Here is a 19918-nt window from a genome sequence, read left to right as displayed (position 1 = left end):
ACGTTAATTGCGTCATCGATTTGTGTGTATTTACATGTCGCGCAGCAGTACCATGCCCTAGCAACGAACTGCACAAGTGATCCAAGCGAAACGCGGTAGAGACCGTCAGATTGGTGAGACAGCTCGTCTAAAATTCATGTAGAAATCATTTCATCCGTTCATTTTGCATGAGTAATCGTTCTTCATCATCACATTGAATTCCATTTTCATTATCTGTCATTTTTTATTTTAAATATTGTGGATTTTGTGACAAATTTGGCATGTCAACTAATGCAGAACAAGCTCCCGTGGAGGAGCAGAAAAACAACGAAGTCGCCGGGGGGACTCCAAAGCCAGCAACTCCGGCAGGATCTCTCGTGTCAGGCAACTCACCGCCTCCAGATATGGCTCTCAATTTAAACCCAAAGGAACAAGAGTTCGTCAACGCCAAGGCATACCTCCTCAAAGCAAGCTCAAAGTCAAATTTAAATTTGTAAGTCACATTTTTACCTAATTTAGTAGGCTAGTTATTTTTATTAATCCATTTATGATTTAGTTTTGTGTTCAAAAACATGCAAAATATTTACATTTTTGTAAAGTTGCTGTTTTCATCTCTGTTTTTATTTGATTACTGCCCTGGATAACAACACTTGGGAATTATCCGATTATCTGTTCTTAAGTAGAGTCTTACCTCTGAAGGTTTATCGCGATTCAGAACCGCAATGCGTTGTGGGAAGGCAGATGGGGCGGACAGTTTGCTATGCGATGTATGTATGTTGTCATGCACGACTCGCCCATGCATCGCCTATATCTTTGTGTAGGTTCAACAGCGCCCTCTCTTGATATTTTGCTATCGGTGATAAACATTAACTACATAGTTTTCGGTTTGTTGGACTTCAATCTCCCTTGTCCCCTTGTCGCACAGTCCAAGACTTTTCTCAAAACATTTTTAAATCGAACGGGAACATGTCAGGGTTTTTTTGGTTTTTTTTGGGGGGGGGTGCAGGGTTGGATACTTTTCTGTGAAAGTGCTATAGAAGTATTGTAATTTATTTATATTTATTATTTCTAAATAATCAACTACCAGTTTGTTATTAAATTGGGCTCTTTTCTTTGGATTGCCATTTCCGACTTCCGCTTTTAAAGGAGATCTTTCCCTTGTTGCTTCTTTGAATTGGAGTACGTTTGATTCACATCTTTTTAAACGAACGTTGGATTTTTCTGCTGTATTTTGTTTTTGCTTGTCAGTTGTATTTTTACCTATGTTTATTTTATACTAGTTAACAGCAAAACAATAATCCACTTATTATTTTTTTTATTTTGTTACATATTATTGTTTTTAGTTGAGAATAGATTTTACAATAGGCCCCTAGTATTTTTTTTCCCCAGTAATTTTTAGAAAGTAAAAAGCTTTTAGTTTTCATCAAGTAACCTTTTAAAAGTTCCGCTTTCGTCAGTTTCTTTTACAAGCTCTGTATTGATGTCGATCTGATCTAGCAGACATTATTAGATTAAATTCAGACCCCAAAAAAGGGTAAAGTTAAAAAGTGTTTTAATAAACTTTTATTTTATTTATTTGTTTATTTTGTGATAGGTCAACCCATATTTAGTTGCAAGAGCTTGAAAGTTTCTGTTAGGGAATATTATTTACTTTTTATTTTATAACTTAGTACAGGATCTGCCAGCCAGACATATTCTTCAAGATGTTATAGAAGGAACCGTGAGTTTGTTAATGTCCGGTATTTTTGGGGTCTCTAATGTAGGTTTGTTGAACAGTTGCACCATGTCAGGATAGAAAGCAGGATATTTGAAGTTTACCAAGAAGCCAGAGTTACATGTAATCTCTCTTTGATGGCAGTTCCTTATAATTCTATTGTAAGGAAATAATCAGTAACAGTGATCACTGGATTTGTTCCAGTTAGTTTATAATCTTCAGTGTTACTGTTCTTGTTTTTTGCTTATGAACACTCATCTGAGAGAGAGTCTGTTCTTTCTCCCAAAACAGATCTGAAATTTGGAAGATAGCTCTACTTGATAAACTTTTAATGTGTTTCTGAGGTTTATCAATGACCATAAAATCAAGTAAATATTAATGTGATTTTTGTTTTCTTTATTTTCTTACATTGAAGGTATGACCACCTTAGTCGAGTGCTTACTAAAGTTCTTGACGAGAGACCAGAAAATGTCGCAGGTAAGATTTGCCTTAGACTTGGTAATTATACTTTTTTATACAAATCATGGTTACTTCCAAATAAGTACCAAAAGAATCAATTGGTACCATCAAATGCTGTCTTTTTTCAGTCATTCGTTCCTGTGTCTCTTTGTGCACCCAAATTGAGTTATAATTAGCCAATCATTTTCCCTTGCCATTATTACTTGTTATTTAAAGAAACAAGCTGTATCCCCTCCTTCTAGATGATCTCCCCCTACTGTCTCCTCCCAGGTTGTTTCGATCAACCTGGGCGCGATCCCTGGTTATGAAACAGTTTAAGGTTGACAAGCTTCTGACTGGCATCCCCGAACAAAGATATCGACAATTATCAAATAATTTCATTATGAATTTTTTTTTCTCAGATGTATTTGAAGACATCAGCAAGGATGTGAAGAAGGCAAAGTTCACCTCAACAGTCGACACAATCTTGGATAAAGTAGACCATTCCTCAGAGGTACAACTGGCCGAGTCACAGAGGGCTCTGTTTGAGGTGAGACTTAATTAGAAGCAGGGTTACCTTTCTTAATTTGTATAAATAATATTGGTGAAAATTCTGGATAAAAATTTGATGTGAAAGAATATGATGACAAAATGAAACCATGATGAAACAACATTCATAAATACCCCAGACAGTTTCGCTACTCCTATTGGTGGAGAGTGCGTCAATTCATAGCTATGAGTAACAGCGCGTAATATATTTCTAATACACACAAACCACGCGCGTCAAACAGATTCTTGCAGGATCGTTGCCATGCCATAAAGGCCCGAGCCGAAGGCCTTTATCACACAGCAACGAACCTGCCGGTTTTAAATGGCCGTTAAAGAACTCGTCGCTACCCTTTAATTCCCTTATTTAAACCCCTAACATGGTGGTCTTTAGCACTTTATGTACAGTTTCCCCATTGAGAAGACCATCTTTGTTCAGTGTGATTATGTTCAGTGTGTTCGGTCGACACTAAAGCTTTAAGCCATCACCTTTTGCATTCTGGAATCTCTCTTCAAATATAATATGAGCTTGCTTTATTGTATTGTTTTCACACATTTTTCACAAGTGTTTCTCTTCCTTTTCTTTCAAAGAAAAATCAAGATGAGGCAGAGCATGAAGCTGGAGGAGATGAAGAGGTTGACACTCCCCTTCCCAACCTCCCAGAACTCATGTACTACTTTGAACAGGCAGCTGTAAGTAGTTTATCTATCAAGTATCAGGCTTAGCCTTAGCATTAGCTGTGTTACTTAAGAACAAATTTTATGAAAAAAAGAAGAAGTTTGTATTCAAAGGTGTACATCAATACAAGAACCCTTGAACAAACATATTTTTGAGATTGAATTTCGTAATTAACTGCAAGCTTTTTGGGTTGACGAAAGTAAAAAAAAACCACTAGATTTCAACCTGCGGCCTCTGGATTAATCTGCTGGTGTTTTACCAGCTGAGCTATCCAGCCCTAATGTTATGTTGGCGATCTCCCTATGGTGTCAGTCGGAAGCCATTCAACATTGGACTGCCTTATATAACCAGGGATTAAACCCAAGTTTATGACACAACCTGTGAACCGGCATTAGGAAAATTTAAACTGTCAGCATTGTGCTTTCTAAATGTTTGACAAAGAAATTCTGAGCTTAAATTAAAAAAATATATACCATTTTGCGGGACATGACACTTGCTGAAAACTGTCTTACAATGTGCATCGATGTAACCAACGTGTGATGTCATAATACAAATCTCCGTAGCAATACAAACAACTCATCTTAAGATGAATCTGTGAGAGTGCTGTTAGAATCGAAAATTTTTGTTGACTTTTAAAATTTGGATGTTAATGTTCACAGATTGGCATCACCCGTGAAGAAATGATGCGTATTTTCCTGGCACTGAAGCAGCTGGTTGACAACTACCCGCTGCAGACTTGCCGCTTCTGGGGTAAACTCTTCGGTACTGAGAAGAATTACATCGTTGCCGAAGTGGAATACAGGGAAGGTGAAGAAGAGGAGGAGGAGGAAGAAGAGGTTTGTAGCCATCTTTGTTGGGTGCCCTGTATCTTGTATAGAAGATTGCATTTGATATGCTGAAAGGAACAGACTATTTTGGTTATTGGCCTCTGTTTGGTTTTATTGACATGGATGAAGAAAACAAATTAGAACTGAGCAAAAATGTCTCCTCCATAAACTTCTACCTTTTATATTATCCTACCTACCAGCTGTGTATCCTTTGTATTGGTGTACCACAGAAATACTTTTTTCACGAGCCACATGCAAGACATTGAATAACTTGTATTCCTGACCTTTACTTTGACATTTTGGGTTTGAAAGGAAGTAGGTTAAATCTAGTGGCCTTTTGCAGCTGCTATTAAGGGGGTTGAAGGAAAAAGCTGCCTGTGGGAGAAAAGATCCAACCAAGATTGAATTTATTCTATTGAGAAATCATAACACCTTTTCTGTTTAGGAGCACGAAGCTGAAGAGCAGGAAACGGAGAAAGATGAAGATGAAGGAGAAGGAGGTATGTCAACAACAACAAATAATATTAACTGTAACTTCAATGGTGTCCTCGATTGTTGCCTCGGTTGCTGCATTTCGACACTCTGTGTGATTGGAGAAACGCATGTGCCTGTGCCATAGTTTTTTCCCCAGTACCAAGCATGCAATTACGCCGAGGCCAATATTTTCCAATAGAATTGCCCTTTTTTGCAAACTGAAAATGGCCTTGCCCTCTCAAAGATAAAACTCAATGCCTACAAAATAAGAAATTTGCCACAATGATAGAAACGGTTTTTTTTTTCAAAACTTGTTTGATGTCCAGAGTTTAACCAAAGTCAACATTTAAATTTTTAATTTTCTAATGAAGTAAATTAATTTTATAACTGATATTGTGAATTTGTTATGTTTTTTGTTACAGAAGAGGCAGAGGAAGATGACACACCAAAACCAGACTTCAAACCTCCACCCGTCATCCCTCGCGAAGAGAACCGCACCGGAACAAACAAGAAAACATACTTTGTCTGCAACGAACGTAAGTTATATTCTTTGCACCGATTTATAACTATGGTCCTTTTCGAAAGATAATAGTTGCACCCAAAAACTTTTTTAAAACTTCATCAGAGTTTTAACAGACGCACTACACTTTGCAAAAAAAATGTCCAAGTTTTAAAAATTTTGCAACATGATATTTTGCTTCCTAAGAATAAATGATGAGTTTGTTCTCATATCTGGTGTTTTGCGTTTGTTTTCTTTTAGCCGGTCAGCCGTGGGTGAAACTTCCCCCAGTCACACCAGCACAGCTCTCAGGAGCCAGACAGATAAAGAAGTTCCTCACTGGACGACTTGATGCTGCGGTAAGTACAAGAGGAAGAGCTGTCTAGTTTCTCAGTTCTACTGAACCCAATTCTGGCCAGAGGAATCCAAATTTCCAACCGGCCACTTGTGACTAAGCAAACCGTAGTACCAGCTATTCAAATCTTACTCATCAATGGTTTCTACTTTTATGATTCTGTACATTTGAGGTAATACTCAGTTAGTCAGTCAAAGCAGTTCCAATAATAGTACCCCAGGTCATTGGGCCAGTTAGTTCATTACTTAACCATGTCAGCTCTGGAGAGTATACAGCCTGTGCTGCCAAATATGTAGCGCACTAAGCTAAACCATCTCTTCCAGGTAGGGCCGTGCAGTGAGTAACCCTAGGTGTTTATGTTTGATAATATAGACTCAGTGTTTTGAACATTTTTCTATTTATCCCCGACGCAGATTGTGAGCTACCCTCCATTCCAGGGTAATGAATCCAACTACCTGAGAGCACAGATTTCCAGAGTCTCTGCAGGGACCCAGATTAGCCCCCTAGGCTACTACCAATTTGACGAGGAAGAGGAAGAGGAAGAAGAAGAATCAAGTGAGTTTTTGTTAAGTTCCAGGTTCGATCAAATCACTATCACACTGACCACATCAACAATTCATAGTTTAAAAAAACAGTTTTACAGATGGTTCAGGCCAGGTGGGAATGTTTTTCAGCCAGTAGAAGATTTCTATGTCCCTTTTTTTTAATACTTAAATTGAATGATAATATTGTCAAAAGTCGTGACAGACTCGTATATAAGTAAAGAATAAGAGTCAAGGCCAAGGTCATAGGCCATTTTTAGACCCACAGCCGTCGATTTCACAAAACTCTTCCTAACTTAAGACTAATCTTAGAACTTGGGACGAGTCCCAACCCTGCACTGTAGCATGCAGACCTTAAAATTAACCCTAAGTTAGGACGAGTTACTCATCCTAACTCGAGATAAGACGAGTCCTAACTCTTTGTGAAATCGACAACAGCTCAGGTTTCGATACCAATGTATTTTCAAAGATCATTGTTTTGGAAACAAGTTCACTTCTGAACTTTCAGTTAATGTCGGATAAAATGTTATTTTGTGCGAACCGTCAGTCTGACAGACTTTTGCAGGGTTCAGTAAGCACACTCTTGAAAGAGATTTCCTTTTCCATAATTAGTGTAATAGACCCTTCTCACTGATGAACATGGGCTATTGCTTATCTCAAGTCAGCACGTATTTTTCAATAATATTTATTTTAAACATTTTGAACACTTCCATTTTTGTTTGCTAATCATTATCATTGAATCTCATTTTGTGATTCCTTTCATCAGCCCGCGAGTCCTTCGTGGAGAATCCAGACTTTGACGGCATCCCAGTGAAAGACCTCGTCGATCCCACCGTGTCAAACTGGGTCCATCACGTTCAGCACATCCTACCCCAGGGGCGGTGTACATGGTTCAATCCCGTCCAGCAACCAGAGGATGATTTTGAAGATGAGGAGGATGAAGAGGAGAGAGAGGATCCAGATGAGCCAGAGCCCGAGGTCGGACCTCCACTCCTTACCCCCATCTCGGAAGATCTTGGTGAGTTAAGAAACCTGGACCACTTCAAAGCTTCGCTCAAGACTCACATCTTCCATCAGACATTGAAATGCTTACTTATTTGGAGAAGCTCGTGGCTATAATGGCGCCATACAAAGGCTGTGTTTTTGACTGACATAACAAAATCATGCTCTGATATAATAAATAACAATAATAATAATAATGGAAATTTATATAGCGCCTATCCATGTAAACATGCTCCTGGGCGCTGAACAATTAAAAGAAAACATATTAAAATCCATACAATTAAAACACCCAATAGAAAATACAGTTAACATGTAATAAACTCCTCTAGAGCCGAGGACAAGGTTCCTTAAAGCTCTTTGAAATCTTTAACTCCAGTAGTGACTAAAAGATGGAACTTGTCATAATTTCAACATACTTCCTCAAGGTTGCTTCCTAGTTTAAGATTTCTTTTTGTCAGCATCGACTCTCATCCCGGTATATACACTCCTATCATACTAATTTTAGGTCTTGGCTTAAAGATCTTGGTAACAAGAATGCAAACATCAAAGGTTGTGTAATTATTTAGTATGAAACTTATTCCTTGGGAGAAAGTTTTCCTGTACGTGGTGTTACCGCAACCTTTACTATGTAAAAGAAGTAACCCATCAAAAACACTAATTGAATGATGAACTCTAAGGAATACCTTTATTGAACACGTTATAACTTTTATTTCTTTTACACTTCTTATATTTAGAAATTGATAACATTCCACCATGGAGTGCTCGCCTGTCCTCAAGCCTTGTACCTCAGTACGCAATTGCCGTCATCCAGTCAAATCTCTGGCCCGGTGCATATGCATTTGGAACTGACAAGTAAGTTAATTATAAAGCTTAATTTCAATGTAGTGGTTCCATTTTGTGTAATTAGTACATCCTAAAGAAGGGCATTATTATACTTTGCCAATGACCCTGAACAAAAATTGTGTATCTTTTAATCCGAAAGTCAGCTTTGAACTTGTGTATGCCACGACTGCAGTCATTATTTATTTAGGTTTTTGATGCAATTTCTATAATTAGAAACTAGTAAATAAAAGCTCAAAACGCAAATAAGGGCTCTGCTAGGTTAAAAATAACCACTTTTGAAATTAGTTTTTTTTTTCAGGCATGCTCGCAAGAGCATTAAGGGCACAGTTTCTACAAAGTGCTTTCTGATGAGCAAGTGATATTGAAAACCAAAAGATTAGAAAAATCTTATGGAAGATTCAGAAGAATGTAAAACCTTCCATTTTTGTTTGTGACATTTGGCAAGATTAATTAATCAATGGGCTCCTCTTTCTTACCCCAACAGGAAATTCGAAAACGTTTACATCGGATGGGGACACAAGTACTCCCCCGAGAATTACAGCCCCCCACCACCTCCACCAGTACAGGAAGAGTTCCCAAGCGGCCCAGAGATCACCGAGGGGGAGGACCCAAGCCCAGAGGAAGAAGCTGCACTCAGGGCGGCTCAACAAGAAGCCATGGAGCAAGCCGAGGAGATGGAGGATGTGGATGAAGACGAGGATGAAGACGATGAATAGGAGGATGAGTTGTTAGTCGATTGGGATAAACTGGGTTCCTTCTATGATACAATGGGTATCCCTTCAAGGCGACTCTGGGATACTTTAAATACCTCTAGGATACTTGTGAGATTTCGTTGGGATACTGTGGGTACTTTGAGGATACATTTTACATCGGTTCCTTTTCGATGCCTTCATGATACATTGTGTACATTGAATGTGTTATGCTGAAATACAGCGTGCTCCTTTGGGAAACAAAGGGTACATTTTGGACACTTAATGGGGAACTACATGTACTGTATACAATGGATGCATGACGAGGGTTACACATTGGGATGTTTGTGAAAGGCTTTTCCTGATTTACGCCAAAGCCACGATACAGTCGGGTAACTGGAGGCTCCTTGCAGTAAATAAGAGGGACTGTATACATGGGGTAACAATGGGGTCCTCGCCAATGAAGACAGAGATTTAAAACTGGGTACAGTGCTGTAGATAACGAGTACTCGCAAAATAAGAGAGTAATGACTGTCGTCATAGTCAAGTTTTCTTGCTTCCTGTTTTTTAGGGTTCAGGCTAAAGCATATCACAGAACTGCTAAGCAGAGTAGACCTTTTGAATATAATGCCACAAGCTAAAAACGGCACCCTCAGTGAGGTCAAATAACCACCTATCATTTGCATACGCACTTCTGCATGCTAGCATTGTTTGACCTTTTCTATTGCATCCTCTGCAAGATGTGTGTTGCTCAACCACATGATTTGCACAGAAAAAATAAAAGCAATATTGTCAGAAGCAAAAAAAACACATTCCACAATATTGTTGGTGTGTCCTACATGTATATGATATTGAAGGTAAATTTGTCCATGCTTGGCTAAATGTTTGTGTTAAGCCGCTCTATGAAATGGTCAGATCTTAAATGTACATTCCAGCTGTCATGATGTAAAAACAATCAATAACAGATATTCATAATGCAATATAGCGTCCTTGTGCCTATAATTATAATGCATTCATAAGAATTCTACTTCCAAACAAAGAGTACATTTTTGTCAACTCTTGGTTGCCATAATTAATTTTTAAAAAATCCGTCCGGTAAATTAAAACTTTCTCCACCTGTTTTTCTATTTAATAACAGTTATTTTCATTTAGCTGTGTACATTTGTCAATATTTTGAGCCTTTGCTATACAATATGATTGACGTATTTGCCTTAGAATAATAAAGACAATGGTGGCCTTGTACATTGTAAAGTTATAATTTTATTGTTTATCTATCAGTTTTGATATTGTGTTATGCTAATAAATATCTGGTGTTATAAGTCAAAAATAAAGTTCCACCGTTTTTTATCGAATTTAATGTTTTCTTTTGTTGGTTATTTTGTACTGGTGTATGCCTTGATTTCATCAATGTACGGAAAAACTGTCTGCGTCTGTGTGTTTCCTATGATTGCTGGCTTGGAATTTCATGGCCATGGCCATGGCCTGTTGCCCCTAATCTTTGTGCATTGGTGCCCTTTAAAAAGTTTCCAATAGACTATTGCAGATTTTCTAAGGGAAGTGCACTTGGCAAATGAAAATGGTCTAACCCTAAAGTTGAAATTCCAGGCCTGTGATTGAAAAGTGACCTTTAAATTATCTTCTCGGACATACTGCTATTGTTTCACATAGCGTTTCAAATTCATGGCAGGCCTCTAAATTATGAATGAGACTTGGTGCATTGATTCAGTCACCAGTAATACTGGGGTGCATCCTTCATAAATCTGTTATAAACCACAGCTTAGGTTTGGGCTGCAGCTTAGACACTGGCCACCTGTTTTGAAGCCCCCTACAGTAAGTGTATATTTTTAAAATAAATGATGGAACCCAAGCCTCTCAGAATCACACATCAAGTAGCCTGGTTCACTTTCTTTATTTGCAGTGTAATGACACATATCAATGCTAGAATTCATCAGTTTCATTGGGCAACACATCTCCTGTGCACCTTACACACGCTCTCATGGTCATCTTAGGCCATTTCTGAATAGATGGTTACAGAGCTACATTTACGGCTGGATCACAGTGTCATCATGACCCAATTTTATAAACCTGTTTTAATAGCAAAAAATACTGCATAACATTTCTTTGCTAAGCAAAAAAAGAGTGGAACACCAGTCACAACGATGTAGTTTTAGCTGGTAACCAGTTTCTGTTAAGCAATACTTTTCTGTGCTTAGCAAGTTTTTGTGCTTACAGCCTTTTTTTAAATTGGGCCCATGTGTGTTTAGGTATAGAACGTCTCAAACAGCCACGGTAAAAGCCGTGGCCACCAATTCAGAAATGGCCTTATCTTTGAGCACGCTACCCACTGTGTATGAATTGCGTATGCACACACACGTGCTAGAAAATGTATCAGTGTGGAGACAGCTGGTATTCATGTTTTGAACCATCAAAGGCACAATGAAGATACCAAGCAAAAGGTCAAAGTCCATTGATCCCAGGTAGTTCCAGGATGGTTTGGAGGGTTGGTATCTGACATCATTCACAAGCAGCAATATGATATCATCAGGGCCTAAATTCATAATACTGCCTACCACAGATGTTTTGAGATATGGTTGATACTATAGAATGCACTGTTGGGTTTGGGTGTTTACAGACAAATTTAACCCAAACCGGCCTACAGAGTTATAGTATAGTGTCCACATACCTCGAAATGGCTTATTAATGCTTACGCAGCCCAGTCAAAACACATGAATCTATTAGCCATATGTGCAGGAGTCCACAGAAAGCAGAGCAATGAAGTTGTTCATTTTCGAGCTGACGTCTAAAACCTTTCAAACACCCGACTCGTTGGGTAAAAGGTAAAGAGTGCCAAAGGTCAAGTACCCCGTATGTCCAGGCATCTCTTTCCAAGGTACTGCACACTTGATTGGATAGTGTAACTTGTTCTCTTTCTTCTCACTCTCACAAAGTCTTGGTTTCTTGGCTTCAGATGCCTCAAAGCTTACATCCGCTCCATCAGGATCCGTCTCGCTCTTATCCTGCGTTTCACCACAATCCGTCGAAGCACCTTGTCGGTCTCCCGATTTTGTATCGTTTAAAGAACCCGCATCTTTTGCTGCAGCATCCTCGGCTAGTTGGCTCGTACTTTCGGCACCAGGCTGCTTCCCTAGAGTAGGGATGGGGAGAACGACTGTACGATTTTCATAGTTCCTCTGCAGACATTCAAACGTTGACACGTCTGTGAACCCTAATGACCTCAGATCTTCACTGGTCCTCTGTACTTGCTCAATGCAGGGTGAGAAGGAGCAGATCTTACCTCCTGTCAGACACGGATATAATAATAATAATAACTTTTGATAGTAGCGCATAATAGTTAAAAATTTAGTTCTCTATGCCCTTTACAAAAGAGTAGTTATGCTTATTAAACCTAAAACAATTATATAAAGATGACATATGCCACCACTACAATAAGATGACGTTTTATAAGATGTTACAAATTTTAAATACATGTTAAATTTGCATCGGGATAAAGACAACTAATTATGGTTTTACCCTTACACCCATTTGTGTCCCGAGTTCTAGGAAAAAAACACAGGGACCATTACTCAGGTGGTATTCAAACCCACGCCTCACAGGTACCCATTTAATCCTGGGAAGCAAGTATGGTCACATGTCTTGCTCATGGTCACAAGTTTCATGATTGGGATTCGAACCCACACCCTGATGGCTGAACCACCAGAACATAACTCAAATGCACTAGGCCACAACAAGAGACACAGATATTAGCTAATGGTGGAAAATATTCTCAAATGTTGTTCCTGCTCAAAATGTGAGAAGGAAAACTTTGAAAAACATGAAAAATTCATACAAACATGTTCAAATAAAAAATTGAAAGGTTTCTTTCTAAAGAAGGAAAATCAGGGCAGCGCTACCCTATGAATGTAACTCACCGCTGGTCTTGAGTATTTTCCGTGCATGTGGTAAAGCACGCCACGGACACGGCAGATCCAGAAAGACAGCATCAACAGAAAGGTCAATACCAAACCCATTCTATAAAGGATATCAGTACACAATGTCATTTTTCAAGATAGACAAATTATGCTAGCCTACATCTTTAGACATCTTTAGTCTTGTATAACAAATGGTGCACTACACAGTGAACAGTTCCGTGCATAGTTACACCAAACCCTACACAACTTACATGTGAGTAAAAAAAAATTCAAATGGTAGGTCAACTAGCTGGAAATTAAAGATGGATTTTCAAGATGACATTTACCCCAACCGCCTAAAGTTTCAACTCCTAACAACGGAACCACTCTTACCTCTAAAACATCTCGATGAGTGACAGTGACTAGATGTGAGATACCATGATCCTTGAAGTCCTCCCGAGCCTTCTCAGCTCTCTGTTCATGAAACTCAAACGTATGCAAGTGACCGTCCGGTGCAATGGTCCTAGCAAAGGCATGCGACACTGAACCACTCCCTGTACCTGTTGAGAAAGTACGCGGAGGAATACCAGAGTCATATAATAATAATAATAATACACGGTTTTTATATAGCGCTTTTTCACGGGGTGTCTCAAAGCGCTTCCAACATTATTACCCCTGGTCACTGGGCCTTAAATCATTCCTTAAACCATCTCAGCTCCCTGGGGAGTATACAGCCTGTGCGACAATTATATGCGCTACATGGCTAAACCAATCAAAAGAACCATCTCTGCCCTCAAAGGTACCCATTTACCCCTGGGTGGAGAGAAGCAATTATAGTTAAGTGTCTTGCTCAGGGACACAAGTGTCACGACTTGGATTCGAACCCACACTCTGCTGAACAGAAGCATCAGAGCTTGAGTTTGGTGCTCTTATCCACTCGGCCACGACACCCCACATATGCCTGGACATTGGACAGCAATGTGTCTTTTTAGCTGCACAACTTTGTATATCACTTTGTTTCCTTCACATGTTAGAGCAAATGTGTGAGGTGTCTTGGACGGATTTAAGCTTTGTTGTTAATGATCAGCCGAGTGTGGGTTCGAGTCCCGGGCCCTTGTGCCCTTGAGCAAGAAACTATCATTATTGCTACATCCTTTCACTCCTGTGTGATGTGTAACCCAGTTACACTCATCGCGAAGAGAAGTAATTCCGACGGTGGCTGCTGAAGCACCATAGCACCTTGTAAACATTGGAGGGTGCTACCAAAAATTATTATTATTTCAAGGGAACTTGTGGTTCCTAAAATATTCGCAAGACTAAAGATGTCTATTACAACACATGGTGAAATGCAATACTCAAGACCAGCGGTTAGACACAAACTGTCTATTCACTTTTGAGCAATTTCTCAGTTTTAACAGTAAGTGTAAATTAAGTAAGCGTGGTATTGCTCTTATCAACTTTCAAATCTCATGTGTGACTATAGTGTAACCTTGTGTGTTACATGAGGCACTGTTAAAAACACACCAAGATCACTTCTCTTTAAAGTCAATGGCCATGCCGTGGTGTTTCTGACATGGTTTGTTTTGAAGCATTCAGCATTGTAACTCTCTTGTTTGTAGAGATTTCCTTTTATTTTCATGAGTTAGACAGCCTACCTGATTCCACTACGACCGAGCCGGGTTTCAGCTCCAGCTGTAATGTGATGAAACTGATATCAGCAAAGTATAATATCTGAGTACGATGACGAAGATTCAGGGTCCAGAGCTCGGGGGTCGGCTGAAGTAGATACACGTACCCCTGCAAAGGTGAGACAAAAACATGGGCAGCTACATGGAAATTTTTGTCATTTCAAATACCATGGACACAAATGTACTTTGAACATTGAACACAGCGAGAACATTCGCAGAATAATGCCTTCAAACTGAAACAGCGATACTTAAGAATGTTAATACAAAAATAGAATATATACACAGTAGTGATCTAAGGTTACACTATATTTTAACCTTCTACTGTCGGATCATTCAATATCATCCGCTTTGATTTTTGAATGATAAATAAACTTTGCCAGCCTGCAATATGATATCATGTGGTGAATACATCTTCACAGTACACAGTCAACCCTCCTACTGGATGACCATTTAATATCATCCACTGTGATTTGAATGATACCTTCCCCCTGCAATATATTATGTGGTGAATGCATACAAAGTACAAAGTCAACCCTCCCATGTATGACTGTTCAATATCATTTACTGTTGCCTTGAATGATAATATTAAAAATAATAATACGAAGCATTTATATAGCGCTCTACGGATAAACTTACTAAGTGGGCAGACAGTAGGAGGGTTGACTATGCACTTCGGAGATGCATTGACGATTTGATTTCATATTACTACAGGCTGGCATAGTTTATCTATCATTATAAACTACAGTGAAGGATATTGAATGGTTGCACTGTAGGAGGGTTGACTGTGTACTGTGAAGATGCATTCACCACATGATATCATATTGCAGGCTTGAATATCTTCAACTGAGGTTTGAATCATAACTAAACTATGCCGCCAGCCTGCAATAAAGCATCGTGTAATGAATGCAGATACACACATACAAATAGTCTCCGAAAACAAAAAGACTTTCCTATTTAAAAATGTTATTGCCAAAACAGCATGCCATTTGGCATTTGTGCACAAATGCAAACAATGACTAGTTCTGTTTACAGTTGTTCTTCCACAACAACCAATATGCAGTGGAGCGATTTCAAACACACAGCCACCCTTACCTTATCACTGAGAGTGCTGATACGGCATCCATATTTCTTGCCAATAATGTCAGAGTGCCTCAGACCTCCGCGCTTGGTTTGCGTGAGGGCACCGTGGCTGAGCTTCAAGTGCATCATGGCATTGTAACCGAGGTATACGATGGCTGTGTCGCCCTCGGCTATTACATCAGTGTAACCCACAAAACCCATGATGGCTACACTTACTGAAGTCACAGCTTTTGGATGGGGAGCTTCTTGTATCTGAAATAAAATAAAATAAGAAATTATCGGTATGGGCCTTTATGCACCAAAAAGTAACTTTTTTTTCTAAGGGATCACTGCAGGTAAATGCAGGGTTGTTTGTCATTATCGTTTATAAACGAAGGGATGTGATATGCTCTTGAAAAAAAAAGGCTGTTGAATTTGGCACACATTCAAAAAAATATGTCATAAGAAAGATTTTTGGCTACAGGGCCATCGCAGATTTGTCAAAATACAGGGAGAATAACAAGCAATAGCAGCCACTTTGACAATTATGAAGGTTGCTTGGTAAATTCTACCTTAATTTTGATTGAAGTGACAACTCTGCTATGACCCTGTAGCTGTAGCCAAATACCTTTCTTGTTTCGCTCTTACCACACAGAGAATGATCTGACTGTATGCTTAATTCCATGCTTAACAGTACGGGTGCATAGACATTTTAAAAGATTTTGCTGTGATGGGATTTCTTGCAATAGTCAGACATTCAATCGTTTTAGCATTCAATCCTGTAGTAATGCAGCTGGCGTGCCGTGTGCAAAACATGTGCAAGCGATCTCCAAAAATACCCAAGTTACTGGTAATTACTATAATTTATATAAATCATTAAAGGAACACGTTGCCTTGGATCGGACGAGTTGGTCAAAACAAAAGCGTTTGTAACTGTTTTTTATAAAATGCATATGGTTGGAAAGATGTTTTAAAAGTAGAATACAATGATCCACACAAGTTTGCCTCGAAATTGCATGGTTTTCCTTCTACTGTGCGAACTAACATGGTCGGCCATTTATGGGAGTCAAAATTTTGACCCCCATAAATGGCCGACGTGTTAGTCGACGAGGTAAAAGGAAAACCACGCAATTTCGATGCATGTTTGTGTGGATCATTGTAATCTACTTTTACAACATCTTTCTACCCATATGCATTTTATAAAAAACGGTTACAAACGCTTTTCAAAGACCAACTCGACCGATCCAAGGCAACGTGTTCCTTTAAGTAAAATGTACCTACAAATTTGGAAGATAAGAAACTAATTTAACCTTTTGAAAACGCAAATAAAATGTTTGTATTTTCTATGGGTTTTTCAATTGAAAACAAGTAATAATTTTTTTAATATTTTTATTATTCCAACCGGAAAAAAGTACCTGCCATACTTGGCCTAGGGGGGCCTTTTTCACACTGAACACAATGACGTTATTCACACCGCGCAAAACTGGATCGCTTTTTCCGAAGAACTTGCCAGATAATTATTGTCTCAGATTTTACCACTTTGAGAGGACAATAACTTCCGATCATAGTAAGAAATCGGACTACTGAAGGACTGGTAAGAATGTCCGGTAAAACTAATAAGTCTTTGCACCCGTACATCATCAAAGGTACAAAACTCAAACCTGACTAAACTAGACTGGTTTTGTTAATAAGAAAGAAGACATACATTAATCGTGACTTTGTGACTTAATAATAATAATGACAACCGCATTTCTATAGCGCCTAACACCTCCAAAAGAAAGTCTCTAAGCGCTCACAGACTTCCAGGCTATATTTTGAATAACTTTCCTTTGGCTCCATTCCATGTCTTTTCAGTGTATTTCCTTAAAAAGTGTGACTTCGTGACTTAATAATAATAATGACAACCGCATTTCTATAGCGCCTTACACCTCCAAAAGAAAGTCTCTAAGCGCTCACAGACTTCCAGGCTATGTTTTGAATAACTTTCCTTTGGCTCCATTCCATGTCGTTTCAGTGTATTTCCTAAAAAAGTTACTCACTTTGGCATGGGACCACAGTGGGGGTGGTCGGCAATGTGCATACTACTCTCTGTTGTGAATCAACCCACCCCCCCCCCACCCACCCACCACCACACATCACACATGCCCCAACCCTATCCTGATTGCAGCCATGATCAAAAGTATGTTTACCATCATCCCATGTGTAAATCCAGTCTTACTCTTATCTGCGAGTGAAATACTTTGTTTCCTTCCTCCACCATGGATCATTCACAGTTTAGTGAAGGAAGGAAATAAAATGTTAAGATAAGGATAAGATGTCATTTAAAGCCATTGGACACTTTCGGTAAACAGTATTATCCAAGGCCGACACTTCGTGTACCACAACTTATATATAAAATAACAAACCTGTGAAAATTTAGGCTCAATCGGTCATCGGAGTTGGGAGAAAATAACGGGAAAACCCTCCCTTGTTTCTGCACGTTTCGCCATTTCATGACATGTGTTTTAAATAAATTCGTAATTCTCGATAACAAGAAATGATAGCATTGTTTTAATGTTTTCTCAAAAAGTAAAGCATTTCATGGAATAATATTTCAAGAGAAGTCTTTCACCATACCTTCTGTAAACCCTGTAAGTGATTTGTAAATTTGTGAACCTTTATTTTTTTTTTCTGTTCCGAAAGTGTATAATGGCTTTAAATCATGAACTACACGCACCGTCACTTGTTTTTAAATACTGATACTGTAGGTAGTGTAGGAAATGACATTAATTTTTTAATCGTAAGTACCTCAGAAAGTTTCGCTATTCCTAATGGTGGAGAGCGCGTCACGTGGGGGTGTTTAAACCTTTGTTTATAACTGGTTGTGAGTGGAGACTCCGCGCTAGTCTAGATGCAAGACGTTTCTTGTTATGGACGATGCAGGCGCTGTCGGTGAGTTGGCCGCGCTGTGTGTAAAAGGAAAACCAGCGAATATGCACCAACGGGCATGCGCACGAACGAAACTGGAAAACACACGCGTACACACATCATACATGTGCATGCATGAAGGTAGAATTACCTCCATGGTGCATGTAACACACACTGAACATACCATGGAGGTGGAAACATACAGAGCTCAAGCACTTGGAAACGGATAAGTTTTACCATGGTTTTACAGAGTTTCTTACTTTATTACGCCTTTTATTTTAACCAAAATAGCATTTATGAATGGGAATCAAAGTGTGTTGAATCGGTTTTCTACTAGTGGTTTAATTTACACCCGCCGAGGCCTGGTTCTAATTTACCTCGACTTCGTCTCGGTAAAATTATCAAGAACCAGGCCTCGTTGGGATTAAACCACTAGTTGAAAACCTCTTCACCACACATTGATTCCCTTTAACCCTTATTATTTAAAAGTTAACAGGGCTTTTTATATAGGCCTACACAATTGAAAATGTTTTACTACCAAACACAGTCAAAACGTGATAGTATGATTTGGTAAGTGTTCGGCATGCTCTACACACTCTCCACAATTGTTGTCATTTACCAGCATCTTTCAAGCTATAATAATATTATCCTACCAAAACAGCAAATATCTCACCAGATTTGCACTCTCTGTTTGTCACCTCCACCATCTACTATGGCATAGGTCACACGTGTGTTTTGTTTGACACTGTTCTACTTGAAACGGTAGAGGGCGCATTAAAAAAAACGTCCACAGAGGACACGGGACGTAACTTCCAATGTCAGTCCAATGACAATAGGGGGGTCGTGTCTCGTAGCCCCTCCCCAGCTTAAAACCCCCACCCCTTTGCCTTTGTTTACCGAAAATATTAAAATGTGAAATGAATGTTTCGATGTTTGGAAGAAAACAAGGCGTTGTTCAAGCTCGGTGAGTCAGTCGACGTTCTCAAATCCCAGTCGCAGTCCTCTCTCCTACAAATAAATCTAGCGGCACCCTCAGGCTCCCCCCACCCGTTGCTTATGCCAGTTGGGCTCTGCGACGTAGGCCTGCACATGATAAATAGCTACCCCTTCCCCTTGAGACATTGTCAAGTAACACTTTAGCCTAGAGGAATCATCGGCCAACTTTTACGGTGTTTTTTCTTTAGGTCCACGGATTGTTTTGTTCTTAAATCATAAGCCGTCCACGTTCACGCAATAATACGCATGAATCATCGCGGGCATAGCCGGGTGGGAGCACCGGACTCCGGTTGTTTCAGCACTGAATGTCAGGGGGTTCGAGTCCCGCATCACACTTGTATTTGAGCAAGTCCATGTCTCTCTGCCTCCGTGCAGCAAAGAATGGAAATTGACGTGGGCCCGTCATAAAGTTATAATTTTATGAAAACTGACTGTGGGTATACATTTTTTTCATTTGAATGATTTGGAAAATGGAACAAAAATGAGCGGGATCCGACCCACCCACGCGGTTTCGGCTCAAGCTTTCCAACAACTTGAGCTGTATCTAGCAGTGTTTATTGTCTTGATAGGTTTGACTGCTGGCAGCCCGAACACTTGATGTTTACAAATAAGTCCATAAACATTCAAAGACAGTGGACACTATCGGTAAATGTCAAAAAAAACTCAAAGACCAGTCTTCTCACTTGGTGTATCTCAACATATGCATAAAATAACAAACCTGTGAACATTTGAGCTCAATCGGTTGTAGAAGTTGCGAGATAATAATGAAAGAA

The 19918-nt window shown here is 39.3% G+C and overlaps 2 protein-coding genes across 3 annotated transcripts; one reads left to right on the top strand and one right to left on the bottom strand.

The window, feature by feature from the left end:
* The first annotated feature begins 50 nt into the window (after positions 1-50).
* LOC139937074 (radial spoke head protein 4 homolog A-like) lies at positions 51-9171 on the top strand. Of its 2 annotated transcripts, XM_071932072.1 has the most exons (13): positions 51-113; positions 277-472; positions 2109-2170; positions 2554-2681; positions 3269-3370; positions 4016-4192; positions 4629-4683; positions 5080-5193; positions 5418-5515; positions 5925-6066; positions 6820-7071; positions 7790-7907; positions 8383-9171. In XM_071932072.1, the coding sequence occupies exons 2-13, from the start codon at positions 384-386 to the stop codon at positions 8612-8614; spliced, it is 1569 nt and encodes a 522-aa protein (XP_071788173.1). In that variant the 5' UTR covers positions 51-113; positions 277-383; the 3' UTR covers positions 8615-9171. The 2 variants fall into 2 exon arrangements, with proteins under 2 accessions (XP_071788173.1, XP_071788165.1); XM_071932064.1 differs by lacking the exon at positions 51-113 and having other exon boundaries at positions 120-472.
* Positions 9172-10076: 905 nt separating this feature from the next.
* LOC139937097 (tRNA (adenine(58)-N(1))-methyltransferase catalytic subunit TRMT61A-like) lies at positions 10077-18880 on the bottom strand. Its single transcript, XM_071932096.1, has 6 exons — positions 18823-18880; positions 15276-15515; positions 14151-14292; positions 12889-13055; positions 12517-12616; positions 10077-11885 (listed from the first exon to the last, which is right to left on the bottom strand). Exons 2-6 carry the CDS (start codon positions 15462-15464, stop codon positions 11398-11400), a joined length of 1086 nt encoding a protein of 361 aa, XP_071788197.1. The 5' UTR covers positions 15465-15515; positions 18823-18880; the 3' UTR covers positions 10077-11397.
* Positions 18881-19918: the final 1038 nt, after the last annotated feature.

Source organism: Asterias amurensis, chromosome 1, assembly GCF_032118995.1.
Source record: "Asterias amurensis chromosome 1, ASM3211899v1".
NCBI classification, from domain to species: Eukaryota; Metazoa; Echinodermata; class Asteroidea; order Forcipulatida; family Asteriidae; genus Asterias; species Asterias amurensis.
This window is presented reverse-complemented; position numbering and strand designations above follow the sequence as displayed.

Bases quoted from the DNA above. Each gene is read 5' to 3' on its own strand.
- LOC139937097 (XM_071932096.1), bottom strand. From the start codon at position 15,464: ATGGGTTTTGTGGGTTACACTGATGTAATAGCCGAGGGCGACACAGCC. The intron at 12,617-12,888 runs GTAAGAGTGGTT...TATCCTTTATAG, and splicing joins CTCATCGAGATGTTTTAGAG to AATGGGTTTGGTATTGACCT. The intron at 11,886-12,516 runs GTGAGTTACATT...CGTGTCTGACAG, and splicing joins GAAAATACTCAAGACCAGCG to GAGGTAAGATCTGCTCCTTC.
- LOC139937074 (XM_071932064.1), top strand. From the start codon at position 261: ATGTCAACTAATGCAGAACAAGCTCCCGTGGAGGAGCAGAAAAACAAC. The intron at 4,684-5,079 runs GTATGTCAACAA...TTTTTGTTACAG, and splicing joins TGAAGATGAAGGAGAAGGAG to AAGAGGCAGAGGAAGATGAC. The intron at 7,908-8,382 runs GTAAGTTAATTA...TTACCCCAACAG, and splicing joins TATGCATTTGGAACTGACAA to GAAATTCGAAAACGTTTACA.